Here is a 16641-nt window from a genome sequence, read left to right on the forward strand (position 1 = left end):
CAGTCCAGCGTGCAGCATGTATTATTGTGGGCGTGCCATTGTAGCTGCGGAAGTGGCAGCGACGGGAGGTGTGGTGAATGATGTAAAAGCAGTGATATATGGTTGCGAAGATGAGTGCCTGAGCCGCTCCGATGGATTACTGCGTGACACCGGACTAGTAGGCAGGCGATGAGGTAGTCCAAGTCGCCGAGGTCAACGGATTCTTCTTCCGTTTGTCTAGCTGAAGCATGCTGCATTCCTCTGTATGGAATCAGTTTGAATTAAGACTCGGAGAAAGATGAAAAAAACACGTATTTTCCCTGTGCATACGGGACGTCGATTACAATATGGGCGTTCCTGCAACTTAATCACATTGAGATGATTTTGTATATGTCACATACATTGAGTAAGGCCTTGTCACCATCCTGGCAGAACATGTTGAGTTTACACAGGTAAATAAAATGCGAAAACAACTTCAACTCATATTTCAATTGGGATCTGACAAAAAGGTTGTCCGAGTTGAAGCCAGCTTCTGACAATCGCAGAAACAACCATGTATATGCATTGCCAATGTAACCAGCGGCTAGTATGATTTTACCGTTTGTTGAAAACGGGCGACTAACGCATTACTAGCTGCACCATGCTGGAGGGTGAACCGATGATGGGCTTTCTAGGATCCGGCCACTGAAAGATATTGCAATGGCAGGACGATGGCACTAGTACAGTTAGTGAACGCATCCGAAACTGTTTTCAGGATTACCGCCGCCACCGGACTTCAAAAACCAGTTCATCCAGATGCTCTTCTTGGATGGAATGAGATATATGACGATATCACCCCTCTGCCGAGATCGAACAACATAGTGTTTCTGCAGTAAACAAGATTATCATATTCATGTTCATGGCAAGTAATTGGACTGTTTTCCGCTGTTCCACTGACCTTGATTGTCACTGAAGGCGTCCTACAACGAGGTGATGAAAATGTGAGTTGAAACGCGCCGATGCCCAAATCAATCCATAGTGTATGCGCGTGTTCTTCCATTTGCAATAACCAAGGAGTGGAGCAAATATCGCTGCAGCGCTGAAGCTTCGACAGCGAATAGCAAATTTCAAACTCACTCTTTTATGAAAACCAGCACCACCAATGCTCGTTTAAGTTAGTCAGTGTCACCCACAGTTGGCAGCGGGACTTCGTGCACCCCGTGAGGTGAAATTGACGCGGCACTGTCATGACAAATACCGCTCTCTAAACGTAATTAATGTTAATGAACTCCCAACGCTTTGAATCCCCGTTAATGATCAAACGTATGAATATCTATCTGTGTACAGGTCCTGGAGTGCTGTATTCAATTCCCACGATATTTACGGTGCTTGTCCTCCGCGTTCGTACTACTCGGGAATCTTCCGGAATGTAGTGTGTACCTTGTGTTTGTCTTGTATCGCCCAAATCATTGATAGTGTTGAGACCGCAGTATGAAGTATTGTCTCACTGTGTCAAGCCTCGACCCCACCTTGTCAAGTCCGATGCAGCTTCCGTACTTTGCACTACCGAGTCAAGCCTCTATCATGCCATGTCAGGCCTCATTCAGACTAGGTTAAGCACCACTCATACCATGACAAGTTAACATCCAAGTAGGCCTTAACGCAGCACAGGTAAGTGAGAATCACTGGCTTCTACACTTATCTATGTCGCGTCAAGGTCCACTTGCATGCTGTGTCAGTGCCGCTTCAAGCAAATTGTGCTGCGCCAATGCCTCGTCAAACCTCATCCATGCCGCGTCAGTGCCTCTTCACATCTATCACTCATCGTGTCAAACCCGGTCAAGTCGGAAATGGCTCGGTGGCATGCCTTTGGTGCACGCTTTCACCGTAGTTGTTACTCATCGAACTAGCTAGTGGTAGTATGTGATGAATAAAATAACGAAGGAATGGTCATGAGCCCGTGCAACTTGATCTGGGAGTTGAATGTAGAATATAGGAATGCCTGCACTGGCGCGCCAGTAGCTGCATCAACTTGAAGGCTCGTCAGTGCCGCGTCCATCAGTGAACTGATGTTGAATAGAAAAACAAGGTGCACGGTGTCCCAAACGTGTGACTGCCTGTTATAGGTCTTGTAACATGTAACAGAACGCGTTGGTGCTGACTAGAGCAGCGCCCACAATCAAAATATCTTGGCCAAACATGCAACGGACTCTATCTCGGCATGTTACAAGTATACGTGATGTTACATGTTCTGTGAGAGAATCCATTGAATTGTACTGTCGACGAAATTCAATGGACAATCTTCTCCCTTTACTACTTGAACCTCCTCGACCACCCCTGGACCCTGGTCCTACAGCCTGTCACGCTAGCAGCAATATCCAGTGCTGTTGTTGATGCTGATAGAGTCTACTATGCTTAACAGTTTACCTCGTGTCAAACGTACGTCAACATACGGCATACGCAAGTACAAATTTTAGATTCCGATGCTGTTTGCCTCCACACCTGCATGTAAACAAGCCGTTAACTGCAAATAGTACGCTCTACTCCTGGCTTCCATAAATTAAGTTAAGGTTAAGCCTACATAGGGCGCGGAACAAAAAGTATCCGAGTCCGCAGCCCGGATGCGATGTCAATTTGGGGTCTTCGTATTAGTAGAACTATGATATATACATGGAATTGACTCTACCCCAAGCCATTCCCGAGCGTCATTCTTGCCATGACTTTTACAAGTTCAATCTCGCTGGAAACCGCAGCTCTAATATCGACGGTGCTGGAAGGCATTTTATACGGTGAGCATCTCAGTCAGTTCGTCCGTTTGGCGACCACAAAGCTAGAATTTTTCAGGTTTTTCGGTCCTCATGTTTATTGGCACCATGTGGTCAATGTCCTACAAACGTTCCATGCGAGATGTCAATCGCCCAGTCGCTGCCGCAGCCGTCCTGCTGTCGGTATTGAGTACTGCAGTTAGCCCCTCGCCTCTTTCATTAAATATCATCTATTGAAACATTTCCCCAAGCACATAGTCTTAAGCATTATTCGGATCGAATACGGATTTGTGACGTACCAAGGTGTGCCAGCGGCGTACTTTGCAGATGTTTCTCAAGAAACGTACGTGATCAAGAATTCGATATACGTTCTGCAAACTCTGCTTGGTGATGCGGTAGCGGTGCGTTCAGATTTTCATCTGCGAGTTTAAGATTGCTATAGAAATGGCTTTCTGGTGACAGATTTATCGTTGTTACGTCGTCTGGCAAGCTGCCTGGGTCATCATTCTACCAAGCTTGCTGTGGTGCGGCGTCGCAGGTTGGGTTACATTGATTTTGGGAGTCGCATGCTCTAATATTGCCTTAAAGTCACTGGTGCTCTCTATGTTTACGGCGATTCCCAAACCAGCAGTACCGGAATCATTTCTACCACAGTGAATGTGGAATGCATGGGAGTGTTCTGTGTCCTGACACTTCTAGCAAATTTGTCGAGTTCGGGTAAGCACGCTTCTGCCGACCACGGTGTCATATTCTCATGCCAACTTGATATTTTCCAGGATTACTCGCGTATCGCATCTGGAAAATCGAGCGCAATGTCTCTTCCTCTCGCACTTCAAAGGTCATGACCACGAGTATAATACGCGTAGTAATGGATTCTGCTAGCTTGTACACCATAGCGCTCCTCGCTACAGTAACTGGAGCCCTCTGCTCGAGCAATGGGCCGTTTACTCTGATAGACACGGTGATTACCCCGACAACACATGTTATAACAATGACTGATTTTCGATCAACTAGCTCACGCCGGTCATCTCAATTGCTTTCTACATGGTAATCATTCGAATCGCAATCGGTCAAAACGCTCACAGTCAGGTCTTGACTGTCCGTGGGGGGATAACCAGTGAAACGGAACGAGGGAGCTTTCCGCAATATTCTGTGAAACCTCTGCAGGTCAACACACCCCGCTCCACGCACACCGACAGTACCCGTGTGTACGGGACTTCAAGTTGGAACCAGAGCCGACCACCGACAGGCAAGGAGTATTTGGATGAGACATCTTGCGATCTATTGTCAGGCTAAACTCGATTGCTATTTTCACGGAAATTATTTTGATAGTATCAGACGATAACCTTCAGTCGGTCCGAGGCGCGCAATAGCGAAGGAGAATCACTGACTGGTTGATATATGACTTTACGTGCTTCGCTTTCAATTACTATATGATATTATGACCTTCAACTTCATGAACAATGGTAGCAATCGTAGTGCTAGTGATATATATTACTTAATGATTGCCGTCGGTAGTAAATTTAAGGAAGTAAAACAGGTAAAGATCCAGAGACGAGTCCAGCGTCCACTGGCGGCGTGTATTATTGTAGGGCGTAACATTGTAGCTGCGGAAGTAGAGGTGTGGTGGATGATGTGAAAGCAGTGAGATATGGTTGTGAAGATGAGTTAAGCTGAGCCGCTCCGATGGATTGCTGCGTGACGCTAAACTAGGCAGGCTGTGAGCTGCCTGCGATAGTCCAAGTCGTCGAGGTCAACGGATTCTTCTTCTGTTTGTCTCTAGCTGAAGCATTCCTCTGTATAAGAAATCAGGTCGAATTAAAATCGGAGAAGCATGAAAAATCAACACGTATATGCCCTGTGCATACGGGACGTCGATTATTATTCGAGTAATGCCTTGTCAGTAGATTAATGATTCCCGTCAGTAAATTCAAGGAAGTGAAACAGATGAAGAGCCATAAACCTGTCCAGCGTCTAGCAAGTATCATTATAGGGTGTGACATTGTAGCTGCAGAAGTGGCAGCGACGGGAGGTGTGGTGAATGATGTAAAGGCAGTGATATATGGTTGTGAGGATGAGCGCCTGAGCCGCTCCGATGGATTACTGCGTGACACCGGACTAGTAGGCAGGCGATGAGGTAGTCCAAGTCGCCGAGGTCAACGGGTTCTTCTTCCGTTTGTCTAGCTGAAACATTCCTCTGTATGGAATCAGTTTGAATTAAGACTCGGAGAAGCATGAAAGAAAACACGTATTTTCCCTGTGCATCCGGGACGTCAATTACTATGTTCCTGCAACTTAATCACATTGAGATGATTTTGTACATGTCATATACATCGAGTAAGGCCTTGTCACCATCCTGGTAGAAGTTTAGAACATGTTGAGTTTGCACAGATAAATAAAATGCGAAAACCATTTCAACGCGTATTTCAATTTGGATCTGACAAAAATGTTGTCCGAGTCGAGGCCAGCTTCTCTGACAATCGCAGAAACATTCAGGTGTATGCATTGCCAATGCAGCCAGTGGCTAGTATTTTTCCATTTGTTGCAAACGAGCAACTAATGAAATGCTAGCTGCAGCTGCATGCTGGAGGATGAACCGATGATGGGCTTTCTAGGATCCGGCCACTGAAAGATATTGCAATGGCACGACAATGGCACTAGTACAGTTAGTGAACGCATCCAAAACTGTTTTCGTTCACTGATGTACGCCGCCACCGGACTTCAAAAACCGGTGCTTCTCTTGGATGGAATGAGATATGTGACGATATCACCCCTCTGCCGAGATCGAACAACATAGTGTTTCTGCAGTAAACAAGATTATCATGTTCATGTTCATGGCAAGTAATCGGACTGTTTTCCGCTGACCTTGATTATCACTGAAGGCATCCTGACGAGATGAAAATGTGAGTTGAAACGCGCCGATGCCCAAATCAGCCCACAGTTGTTCCACATAGTGTATATGCGCGCGTTCTTTCATTTGCAAAAAGCGTCAAGGAGTGGAGCAAACCGTACCGCTGAAATTACGAATAGCAAATATTCTCTTTGAATTCCAAACTTACTCTTTTATGGAAACCAGGACCACCGCATCACACACCCACAGTAGGCAACGGGACTTCGTGTACCCCGTGAGGTGAAATTGACACGGCACCGTCACGAATCCTGTAACAGGTAATATATAGCCTATCTTCTGGTGGACTACTCAGCCGTCGCATGCTTTATGTAAGCGAGTTACTCTTTGCTTACCTCTCTGACAGTGGACACAGATGAGGCTCCGCACATTGCAACAGCTCCTGTGACACATAGAACTGGTGGCACTGTACACTCCGCCTCAAATGCTCCATCCCTCCTTCGACTTGGCACGAGATACCTTCGCTTCTCGTATTACTTCAGAAGTTCCTTGACAGCCCTGACTGAACCAGTGTGATGCGGAGGCTTATTCCGTGATAGGCTACATCAAGTTGCGGTCGAAGAACCTAGATGATGGTGTAGGTGTATATAGCATACTATTTTGTGTTGACATCTTATCTTACGAGTATACAAAAATTGCACGTTGATTCTCTGAGAAACATTCATAGTGCTTCCGGTCAAGTCGAAAATGGCTCATGCCTTTCAAGTTGGTGCACACTTTCACTGTAGTTGTTACTCATCGAACTAGCTAGTGGTAGTATGTGATGAATAAAATAACAAAGGAATGGTCATGACTCATGAGCCCGTGCAACTTGATCTGGGAGTTGAATGTAGGACATAGGAATGCTTGCACTGGCACGCCAGTAGTAGCTGCATCAAGGCTCGCCAGTGCCGCGTCCATTAGTTCACTGATGTCGGATAGAAAAACAAGGTGCACGGTGTCCCAAACGTGTGACTGCCTGTTATAGGTCTTATCACTGTGAGTAACAGAACGCGTTGGTCCTGACTCTTGGCTGCCATGAATGAAGTTAAGGTTAAGCCTAGAGCGCGGAACAAAAAGTATCCGCAGCCTGGATGCGATGTCAATCTGGGGTCTTCGTATTACCAGTAGAACTATGATATATACATGGAATTGACTCTACCCCAAGCCATTCCCGAGCGTCATCCTTGCCATGGCTTTTACAAGTTCATTCTCGCTGGATACCGCAGCTCTAATATCGACGGCGCTGGAAGGCATTTTATACGGTGAGCATCTCTGTCAGTTCGTCTGTCTAGTGACCACAAAGCTAGAATTTTTCAGGTTTTTCGGTCCTCATGTTTATTGGCACCATGTGGTCAATGTCCTACAAACGTTCCGTACGAGATTTCAATCGCCCAGTCATTGCCGCAGCCGTCCTGCTGTCGGTATTGAGTACTGCGGTTAGCCCCTCGCCTCTTTCATTAAATATCATCTATTGAAACATTTCTCCAAGCACATAGTCTTAAGCATTATTCGGATCGAATACGGATTTGTGACGTACCAAGGTGTGCCAGCGGCGTACTTCGCAGATGTTTCTCAAGAAACATACGTGATCAAGAATTCAATATACGTTCTGCAAACTCTGCTTGGTGATGCGGTGGTGGTGGGTTCAAATTTTTATTTGCGAGTTTAAGATTGCTATAGAAATGGCTTTCTGGTGACAGATTTATCGTTGTTACGTCGTCTGGCAAGCTGCCTGGGTCATCATTCTACCAAGCTTGCTGTGGTGCGGCGTCGCAGGTTGGGTTACATTGATTTTGGGAGTCGCATGTTCTAATATTGCCTTAGTCACTGGTGCTCTCTCAGTTTACGGCGATTCCCAAACCAGCAGTACCGGAATCATTTCTACCACAGTGAATGTGGAATGCATGGGAGTGTTCTGTGTCCTGACACTTCTAGCAAATTTGTCAAGTTCGGGTAAGCACGCTTCTGCCCGACCCGGTGTCATATCTCATGCCAACTTGAAGGATTACTCGCGTATCGCATCTGGAAAATCGAGCGCAATGTCTCTTCCTCTCGCACTTCAAAGGTCACGACCACGCGTATAATACGCGTAATAATGGATTCTACTATCTTGTACACCATAGCGCTCCTCGCTACAGTAACTGGAGCCCTCTGCTCGGGCAGTGGACCGTTTACTGTGATAGACACGGTGATTACCCCAACAACACATGTTATAATAATGACTAATTTTCGATCAACTAGCTCACGCCGGTCATCTCAATTGCTTTCTACATGGTAATAATTCGAATCGCGATTGGTCAAAACACTCACAGTCAGGTCTTGACTTCCCGTGGGGCGATGACCAGTGAAACGAGCCTTTCGCAATATTATGTGGAGCCTCTGCAGGTCAACATACCCCGCTCCACGCACACCGACAGTACCCGGGTGTACGGGACTTCAAGTTGGAACCAGAGCCGACCTGCCCGTGAGGCGATTACCAGTGAAACGGAACGATGGAGCCTTCCGCAATATTCTGTGGAGCCTCTGCAGGTCAACACACCCCGCTCCACGCACACCGACAGTACCCGTGTGTACGGGACTTCAAGTTGGAACCAGAGCCGACCACCGACAGGCAAGGAGTATTTGGATGCAGACATCTTGTAACGCATTTTCAGGCTAAATTCAATTACTGTTTTCACGGACATTGTTTTGATGGTACTAACGATAACCTTCAGTCGGTCCGAGGCGGGTAATCACTGAGCTAATATATGACTTGAATTAGTCTCACACTATGCAATTACTTTACGTCCTTCGCTTTCAATTACTATATGTCCTTTACTTTTATTAACAATGGTAGCAATCGTAGTGCTAGTGGTGTAGATTACTTAATTAATGATTGCCGTCGGTACTAGGTAGTAAATTCAAGGAAGTAAAACAGATATAGATCCAGAGACGAGTCCAGCGTCCAGCATGTATTATTGTCAATTTGTAGGGCGTAACAATGTAGCTGCGGAAGTAGAGGTGTGGTGGATGATGTGAAAGCAGTGATATATGGTTGTGAAGATGAGTGGGCTGAGCTAAGCTGAGCCGCTCCGATGGATTGCTGCGTGACGCTAAACTAGGCAGGCTGTGAGCTGCCTGTCACTGATAGTCCAAGTCGTCGAGGTCAACGGATTCTTCTTCCGTTTGTCTCTAGCTGAAGCATTCCTCTGTATGAAATTAAACATCGGAGAAGCATGAAAAAACAACACGTATTTGCCCTGTGCATATGGGACGTCGATTATTATTCGAGTAATGCCTTGTCGCCATCCTGGCAGGTTCAACATCCAATGCAGCGACCTGCTCTCACGTGGTGATTATTCCATGTCCTAATCGAGTGATCGGAAGACCCAAAAACAAGTGCCTTCCAGTATCCGAGATGGCAAATCCGACTGTCTTCAGCGTATTGCATATGAAACTGCAGTATGAGTTAGTTTAGATATATTCAACGTGTTATCTATTTATGGTGCCTAATTTTGTTAGAATAGCAAGCCTAGGAATAAGTTGGCTCCGGAGGCAGTTACAGAGGAATCAGTAAGGAACGTCGACAAAAGAATGTGGGTCAGCAGGGATAAGATATAGGTACGCTTACTTAGTCACCAAGAACGCAAATCATGAACTAGTGCTATTAGCGGTATCGTTCATGTATGGAACGCACACGTTCGGATCGTGGAGCGCCGCGGGGTCCTGGGTCAGGAATCCGAGTTTCAGCCCCTCAAGGTAAGACCTACATGGACGACCTTCAGAACGTTCCTAAAGCACCCTAGGATGCATCATGACTAACCATTGCCTTGCAAGGGCACTCCCATTGGTAAGGCCTGATATTTCAGTTTTGAAGTTCCAGAACTGAAGTATATTCTTCTTTGAGCAATGTCTTAATCAAACACAAAGGGACACGTACAATCCAACCAGCACCTTTACTATAGGCCAACTTCTGTGCGTCAGCCCACTTGTAGAGGAACTCGTCCGTGGCATTAAACTGTGTCGAAAGTCCCCATTCTCCGAACCAGAGCGGAGAGTCGCCGACCGCTGCGTCAGCCTGGATGCGTGAAAGATCTTTACCAAAAATGAGTACGTCATTGCCGAACTAACGAATAAGACGCACTGCAGATGCTAATCATGTAAGACGTTGGGTCAGCAGCCGCAACTCCCTGTAAAAATGTCAATGCGAAGCAAAAAGCTGCGTGCACACGACATACGCCAAACCTATAAAGAGAAGATTAAGAAACCATGAAAACTTGACATAGTCAGCTGCGCACTCACGAGTAATACAAATGGTTGTCATAAGCTTGAGGGCCAATCGCCGCGTCAGCTGGGTTAGAAGGGTTGTCGTACTGCCAGTTCACATCCATAAAGCTATGCATGCCATTGTCAATGCATCCTAGCAAGGACCTGTGGTGGACTCACTTCGCCACCAATGAATCACGGGACCGTTTGAAGGGTGATGCTTCGAATATGGTTTGCAAACCGCACGCTGCTCCAATTTCTAGTAAAATTGGAACGGCGTCAAAAAGTGCCGCTTGCACCTCCGCCGAGAATATGGTTGCTGAAGATGTCGAACTCAATGCAGCGGTGAAGTTGTTCGAGATGGACACTGATGCCGATAACGATAAACTAGATGACGGCACAGATATTCCGAGTGTGAGCTCAACTGCACGCATTACCTGGACGAAGTTCTTTTGGACTGCACGAAGGTTCAGGAATCGTGAGGGCACAAATAAAAGAATGGTGAGTGATACATACAGGTGCCATAGCCAGGTGTCAAAGCCGCGTCCATAATGGGTTCGTTGACTGCCTCGATCGCAAAGACACTCCCAAAATTAGGGTCCAGGTGAGAAAGCGCAGTCATGACCGCTGTCCACACCAGTGCACGGTGGTAGTTGTATGGAGTCTGTGTGTAAGGACTTGTGGCTGTTACTTTCACCGGCTGCAAAATGGCTCACGTAGAATTGAACATCGGTAGTACAACTGGTAAAAAATAATCTCAGTACAGAACAGATAGCAAACAAATGGGAACTCACTTTCCGGTCCACATTTGGTCAGGCGATTGAACCCCGGGTGCTGCATGATGATCCAGGATCGCTTGGATCCCAGCATCTTTCAGCCAGCCCAAGCCCCGACGCTAGTTGCAAACGCTCGAGTATAACTAAAGAATTCAACCACGGCAGAGCTTCTCACCAGATAATTAAGACCGCCCCGAGGGTATGATTCGTGCGACCTATCGACCAAAGCCTCCACAATCCAATATCCCAGCTATGAATGAACGTGTTGCATAACACATGGAAGGTTGCACGGGATGAAAAGGGCAAAGCAGATCAAACCGTCGAACGTTAGTTTGGCCGAGTTCACAGCGCACCTTAGAATCAACTCACAGGAACCCTGACGGCATTGATACCAGCTGCCTTCAGTGTGTTGACATCGTCCTGCGTAAACCAGGTGTCCCAGTGTTGAGCGAATTTAGTGTCAACAGTGTCGGGGTACGCCTTTGCAAATGATCTAGAACAAATTAAATTCCACATACAAACAGCGGAATTGGAACATACGACTCAGTTGAAATGCATGTCCAACAACTGTCACTACATGACTGTCCACCCATGTCCAACCATTCTAAACGTGTTTAGTGAACGCGTATTTGCAAGGTTCGTTGGTTTATCACCTTGAGGAAGCATCCATGGCTCTAGAACTAACCTGCGCTACCATTTAAGTTAAATAGTCGGTCAGAGGCGTAGAATAACGCTTACCAAGAACCCAAATTAACACCATAAATCTGAGTTGGTTTCCCAGCCCACGCACAGGCAACAAGCGTGGTCGAGAGCACCAAACCTGCTAGGATATGTCTCATTGCACAGTTATTAGTCCGGGAGAGAGAATATGATCCAAGGTCCCGACAAAGACATTTTGTCTTATATACTGTTACACGACAATATATGCAGAGTGCGGCATCCTCTATTTTCGTCGCTAGAAGTAAATATCACAACGTAAAGGTAACGCAATCAATTAAACATAACGCACCCTGACTCGGAAGGACCCGTCGGTTCTCTGTGAGGCCAACGTGGTGGGTTAGAGCAGATACAAGTGTCACTGTCGAAGCGCAGAGTGTCGTCACCAGCTCGTTTGCGGTCATCGCATCCCAGATTTTGATGAAGTTCCCGTGATATCCAGTAGTCGCAATCATATCAAGGGCGAGTAGTAGACGCCGACTGCGTACCAAACCTGTAACAGATCAATACTAGTCTCGATTGGTACTTTCCGCCACGCCCCACGTCCCACTGTTTTATTGTCTTCAGATCCGCTCGCTCACCACCGTGACTCGCTGGCCATCTTGACTCCAGCAGACAGACCTCACAATATGTGTGTGACACTACTTGTATCGATATCTCACAACCTCGCTGTACCCTGACTCCCGCTAACAATTTTCTTCCCATCCGGAAACAATTATGTGATGCCGAACTGCAGTTCATCCGAGTCCATCTCGCCAGTCATCCCTATCTGTTTCCATAGTCAGCGAGCGTCGCCTGGACAAGTGATGATCCGTTCTCTGCCTGGGCCCTGGCAGGTGTATGATGCCCCGGACGATTTTGGTCTATCCTTCAAATTTCTGGCGGATCGCCATCGCTAATGTCTTCGAGTTCTGCGTCCCAAGGATGGGGGAAGGTTAACCTTACACCACGCAGTAGGTAGCCGTAAATTTCCCAGTCACGTTACTATCGAAGACCCCGAAGTGATGACACGGACGCGTTCGAGCACAGAGACGTATTTTCTGCACCGTTTTCGTGGCAGAAAATTCTGGGTATGTCGTAGGAACGTGTGGTATACTGTACCGTGCAAAGGATGAATTTTATCCGCAAAATTCGAGTTTCTGAGCTGCCGCAGAGGTAATGACGGCACAATCATGATGGACTACAAAGTCATGACATTTCGTGCTTCTCGCATTCGGCGCTGGCTCCAGGGCGAAACCCACGTGTCCCAGGCAACTTGAAGAATCCTCATTTCACCTCGGAGCTTAATCTTAATTAGGTGGGCAGCTGCGTGTCCCAAAGCCAGACTCGACTTTTTGGTCTTCATGATGGGACACGCAGCCTTTCTGAGCAGTCGCGTGCGCTTGTACTACATGCCACCATGTTAACGTTTCCCGCCGGCCCGTTACTTAGCGCTTAGCCTCCGCTCACCATGTCCCGGGACAGGCGCTTAGTCATCATCCCCGCCATCCCACGACAGGTCGGACAGGAAAGCCATCAGAATTTCAACTACCCCTGCATCGGTACTCCATTTCATCAAACTATAAAATCATCACTTACGACTCCGAGGAGACGTTTTCCAGTGAGACCCCAGGTGATGCGTAAAGAGTATTTGGTTGTGTTTTGGTCGATTTACGGTCGCGTTCACTGCCCACAGCTAGACGTTTGAGTTGTCTAGATGGCGACATAAGTTGTTTTTACATTGGTTGTCCTCATGTTCAACCTCACAGCTCTATCGGTCGCAAGATTCAAATGTTCGCTAGTTCTTGATTAGACAAATTTTCATCTTTTGTTCATTATTATCGGACCGCTACAGAATGAAGCTATATCTGGAGGTCGATCATGATGGTGCTAGCCTCGGCCTCATGTTATTACTTCACCCTGCTGGCTGTTGGCAACAGCCAGCAGGGTGCTGGTTGTGTCTCTCTTGCGGACGACTGATATATGCCACTATTCATATCTGACTCGAGCACTTCTACACCAGATATACGTCGATTTTATCTCTAATCGCTGCACTCCTCACCGTGACCATCATGGTCGTATAATTCAGCATCAAAACTGCCGATCGAGTTGTCTCATAGCTTGGTTTCTTCCAAGTGTGAATCACTATAAATCTGGTAAGTGCGATATTCAAATGCAAGTTGATCAAACTGCTCTTCTCATTTCATTATGTTTCAGGACTGCCAAACGAGATCTCACATGCGTTCTAGGACGATGACATACGACATCCTGTGCAGCGGCCCAAGGATACTGGTCGGATACCCGAGGTTTTTTCGACGTTCCACGAGACAGTCCTATATTAGTTAATATTTCTTCAAGTTTTCTTTCTGACCTCCAAATATTTCAGTTCTCTGTGCGTCTCCCTCCACGTGTCAAAATTATACTACCAGTACATCTTCCATCGTATGAAAACACACTTATTAACCACTTTTCCTCCTTATTCCGTCTCATCCAACCCAATCCCTATTATACGCCATCCGTTCCCCGCCCTCTGGGCTCGAAAATTTACCTGGCGCAGACAAAGAAGTGCTCTCGATATCCATCGAACGGGTCAATGTTTTAAGGGGTTAAATGAGTCGCTTCCTTCTGATGTGTTCGTTGTGTACTGTGAGTCTCACGTAATGCTAGTTGTCTGCAGAGAAAAATAAACTCGTAAGTAACCACTGAGGGGTAGACATTTTCCTGTTAGAAAGTCCTCATTCACGGCTGAGGCAAGAGATGAACGTCGCAACGCCTGGAGATAACGCTATGCATACTGTACTACCGTGACTTTCCCCATCCCGCCAGTCGTCACCCATCTGCTTTCCAAGTTCCATACTCGTAACGATCAATCGATCGAACAAGTCATGATGCGCTTCCCGTCTGGCACGCGAATGATGCCTCAGGCTCAATGCGCATCATGTCCTTCGAATTCTGGCAGAGCGTTTTTGCCCTGAGCGTCTCATGTGTTCAAACGGTTAGTGAAGACACTATTTCAACTATCGAGTGCAGCGCACCTCAGTTTCCATCCTTCAAGATAAAAAGTCATCACTTACGAGGCATTTCTCACTTGCACCAGGTGCATATTACTCGGTGGGTGATTTGGTCAATTCAGACCCAAAATTCCGAATCCGTCGATAATTTCAGTGGATGGTGTACGTAGTATTCTACATGCAATTCGCAGCATAAGCTGTGCATTTGTTCTTTCTACAGGGTCGCATTATGTCAGTGAGACTCAACAACTATTTGCACAGGATAATAAAAAGGAGGCACAAATCTGGTGGTTTAGCCCCGACCGAATCACTGAACCACCTTTCAATGAATTTTCTTGCGAAGGGCGTGTTGAATGGTACAGGACCGCAGTAACAAAGCAAGCGAAAACGCGACGCGCACGATGAACGTTATCGAGCGCTCCGAAGCCGCCACAGGTTCTGCAAACCCCCGTCCCAGTGAGCACAATCACTGTCAATCAGTACCACAGCAAAGGTGCATTACCCGCCGATCTGGGCCCCGTCACATTGATAATCAGTAACTCAGGACGAGCAATGACCTGGCCGCGTGGCCGATGCTGTACATTGATGCGATATATCGGCGCTCAGACATTAATCGATGCTCTAGGCATTCAGGGGTTGACACTATCAAATGCAATAAACTGCTTCTTGATTATAACGAGGCAAAGGGTGACAGTTACCAAGGACACGGGAAGTAAGCGTCTACTGAATGGATGCGCTTGGAGGTATACAGACCCAGAGGAGTTGATGGCTCGGATAGCAGAGACGAGGCATCCTTTTTTTAAACTTTTCTTGTCTGGTCCATGATGATAGATTGTGACCTGGTCAAGAAAGCTTGCATATGATGCGTCACGATGCACATAGACAAGGTCACTGCTAGAAGCGATTTATCCTTACAGTTTCCATGGCACTGTGTAGGGTCTGATGTCCAAACCGAACATGTGCGAAACTAGTGGGCGTCACGTTAAGGCCTATCTTGCTATGACGTGATCTATATACATTCTGTGTACCCGTCCGCATCAACAAGGAAACAAGGGAACGATGGATGACGCAATCACATACATAATCTAGATCCTACTGACAAGCTTCACGCATGGAATCGCATATTAATATTAATTCCAAATGCAAGGAATAATGATCTAATGTCATAATATGTATAACGACTCAGTCGTCGCTAAAAAGAATGTCAATGCTTTGTTAAAGACATGTGTATAACAGTTCACACTTACTCTGACGGTTCCCTCCGTAAGAACAAATCTATGGCTGCAGAGAATGCAGCAAATGCCAATCCACCACCAAGAGCAGCTTTAGGTCCCGAATTTCGCGCAAGTACACCTCCGGCAACGAAGCCTGCAGCAATCGGATTTACCATGTCATTCTTCGCTCGGTACTGATAAAGGCATGAGATTAGGTCAAGGAAAATAATTAAGTGAAAACTTACGCCTTCAATCACACATTCTATTCCGGCAAACAATGCTCCAACTTTTCCAAAGCCCTTTCCGCTTTTCCACATCCCTCTACCCATTTCCTTGAAGATTTCACGGGCCTTCTGAGTGTTGTTCATGCCAGCTTGCGTGGATTGCCGTAGCAAAGGATCCTCGTACGCAAACGATGAGGACATAAGAGAGAAGAATGCGCCAATTCCGAGACCTGTAGAATTATCCTGATAATGAATTTTGGGTCATGACTTAGGCGCCTTCGAATATGGTGCACTTACCGCCGACACCAGCAATAACCGTCTTTGCCGCACAAGATTCCATGCCCATGGTCATCCACCCTTGGTACTTTTTGGTTTCGAGTAACTGAGCACGGTCGTCCTCTGTCATTCCTGGAGGAAGGGGTTCCCTCCCCGCAGGAAACATTGGAGCGACCAGTGGGAAGCTCATGGTTGCTTGCAAATAAACCTTTTCTCTTGCCGAAGGACGACTCCGTATTTGAGGTTATTTAGCAAAAGTTTCGTTACATAAGCGCAAGCGCTGTTGATAATCTTGAATCTTGATCAGCGGCTTGCCACTGTAAGACGGGGAGCAGGAACTTGAACGCATATGCGCATTTCTTTGACTAGTAGTGTTAAATTATTATGTGGAATGCGCATTTTGGGCCGGGCAATGAGCATACTGAAGGGAACCCAAGGGCCGTTGATTCTGCTGACATAAGGCCAGTTACATCGTGGTTTAACTTGGGTTTAACGTTATGACTTGTTTGACCTACTTAGTTGAATCAATTCGCGACGCCGGTCAAATCCAACTCGTGACTCAGCCTCAGCGGCTTGCACATTCGAG

General features: G+C 46.7%; 4 protein-coding genes across 4 annotated transcripts; 2 read left to right on the forward strand and 2 right to left on the reverse strand.

Moving 5' to 3' along the window:
- Positions 1-2607: 2607 nt before the first annotated feature.
- On the forward strand, positions 2608-4273 carry DFJ58DRAFT_684760 (uncharacterized protein). The gene is made up of 7 exons (XM_041383283.1): positions 2608-2747; positions 2803-2921; positions 2975-3124; positions 3186-3261; positions 3312-3440; positions 3500-3684; positions 3738-4273. The coding sequence occupies exons 1-7, from the start codon at positions 2675-2677 to the stop codon at positions 4017-4019; spliced, it is 1014 nt and encodes a 337-aa protein (XP_041243174.1). The 5' UTR covers positions 2608-2674; the 3' UTR covers positions 4020-4273.
- Positions 4274-6802: 2529 nt separating this feature from the next.
- On the forward strand, positions 6803-8256 carry DFJ58DRAFT_661421 (uncharacterized protein; the record flags this gene model as incomplete). The annotated part of the gene is made up of 7 exons (XM_041382215.1): positions 6803-6875; positions 6931-7049; positions 7103-7252; positions 7314-7389; positions 7438-7566; positions 7617-7801; positions 7855-8256. 7 exons carry the CDS (start codon positions 6803-6805, stop codon positions 8254-8256), a joined length of 1134 nt encoding a protein of 377 aa, XP_041243175.1.
- Positions 8257-9055: 799 nt separating this feature from the next.
- Positions 9056-11851, reverse strand: DFJ58DRAFT_791940 (glycoside hydrolase family 5 protein). The gene is made up of 16 exons (XM_041390332.1): positions 11644-11851; positions 11373-11577; positions 11288-11319; positions 11175-11238; positions 11004-11127; positions 10810-10884; positions 10653-10753; positions 10575-10599; positions 10375-10522; positions 10039-10315; positions 9895-9987; positions 9831-9837; positions 9737-9782; positions 9533-9687; positions 9416-9477; positions 9056-9358 (listed from the first exon to the last, which is right to left on the reverse strand). Exons 1-16 carry the CDS (start codon positions 11804-11806, stop codon positions 9244-9246), a joined length of 1692 nt encoding a protein of 563 aa, XP_041243176.1. The 5' UTR covers positions 11807-11851; the 3' UTR covers positions 9056-9243.
- A 3493-nt stretch (positions 11852-15344) lies between these two features.
- On the reverse strand, positions 15345-16273 carry DFJ58DRAFT_418664 (mitochondrial import inner membrane translocase subunit TIM22). Its single transcript, XM_041380297.1, has 4 exons — positions 16077-16273; positions 15801-16009; positions 15589-15749; positions 15345-15533 (listed from the first exon to the last, which is right to left on the reverse strand). The coding sequence occupies exons 1-4, from the start codon at positions 16243-16245 to the stop codon at positions 15524-15526; spliced, it is 549 nt and encodes a 182-aa protein (XP_041243177.1). The 5' UTR covers positions 16246-16273; the 3' UTR covers positions 15345-15523.
- Between the last annotated feature and the right edge of the window lie 368 nt (positions 16274-16641).

This window comes from Suillus subalutaceus (genome assembly GCF_016647625.1).
Source record: "Suillus subalutaceus strain FC151 chromosome Unknown DFJ58scaffold_63, whole genome shotgun sequence".
NCBI classification, from domain to species: Eukaryota; Fungi; Basidiomycota; class Agaricomycetes; order Boletales; family Suillaceae; genus Suillus; species Suillus subalutaceus.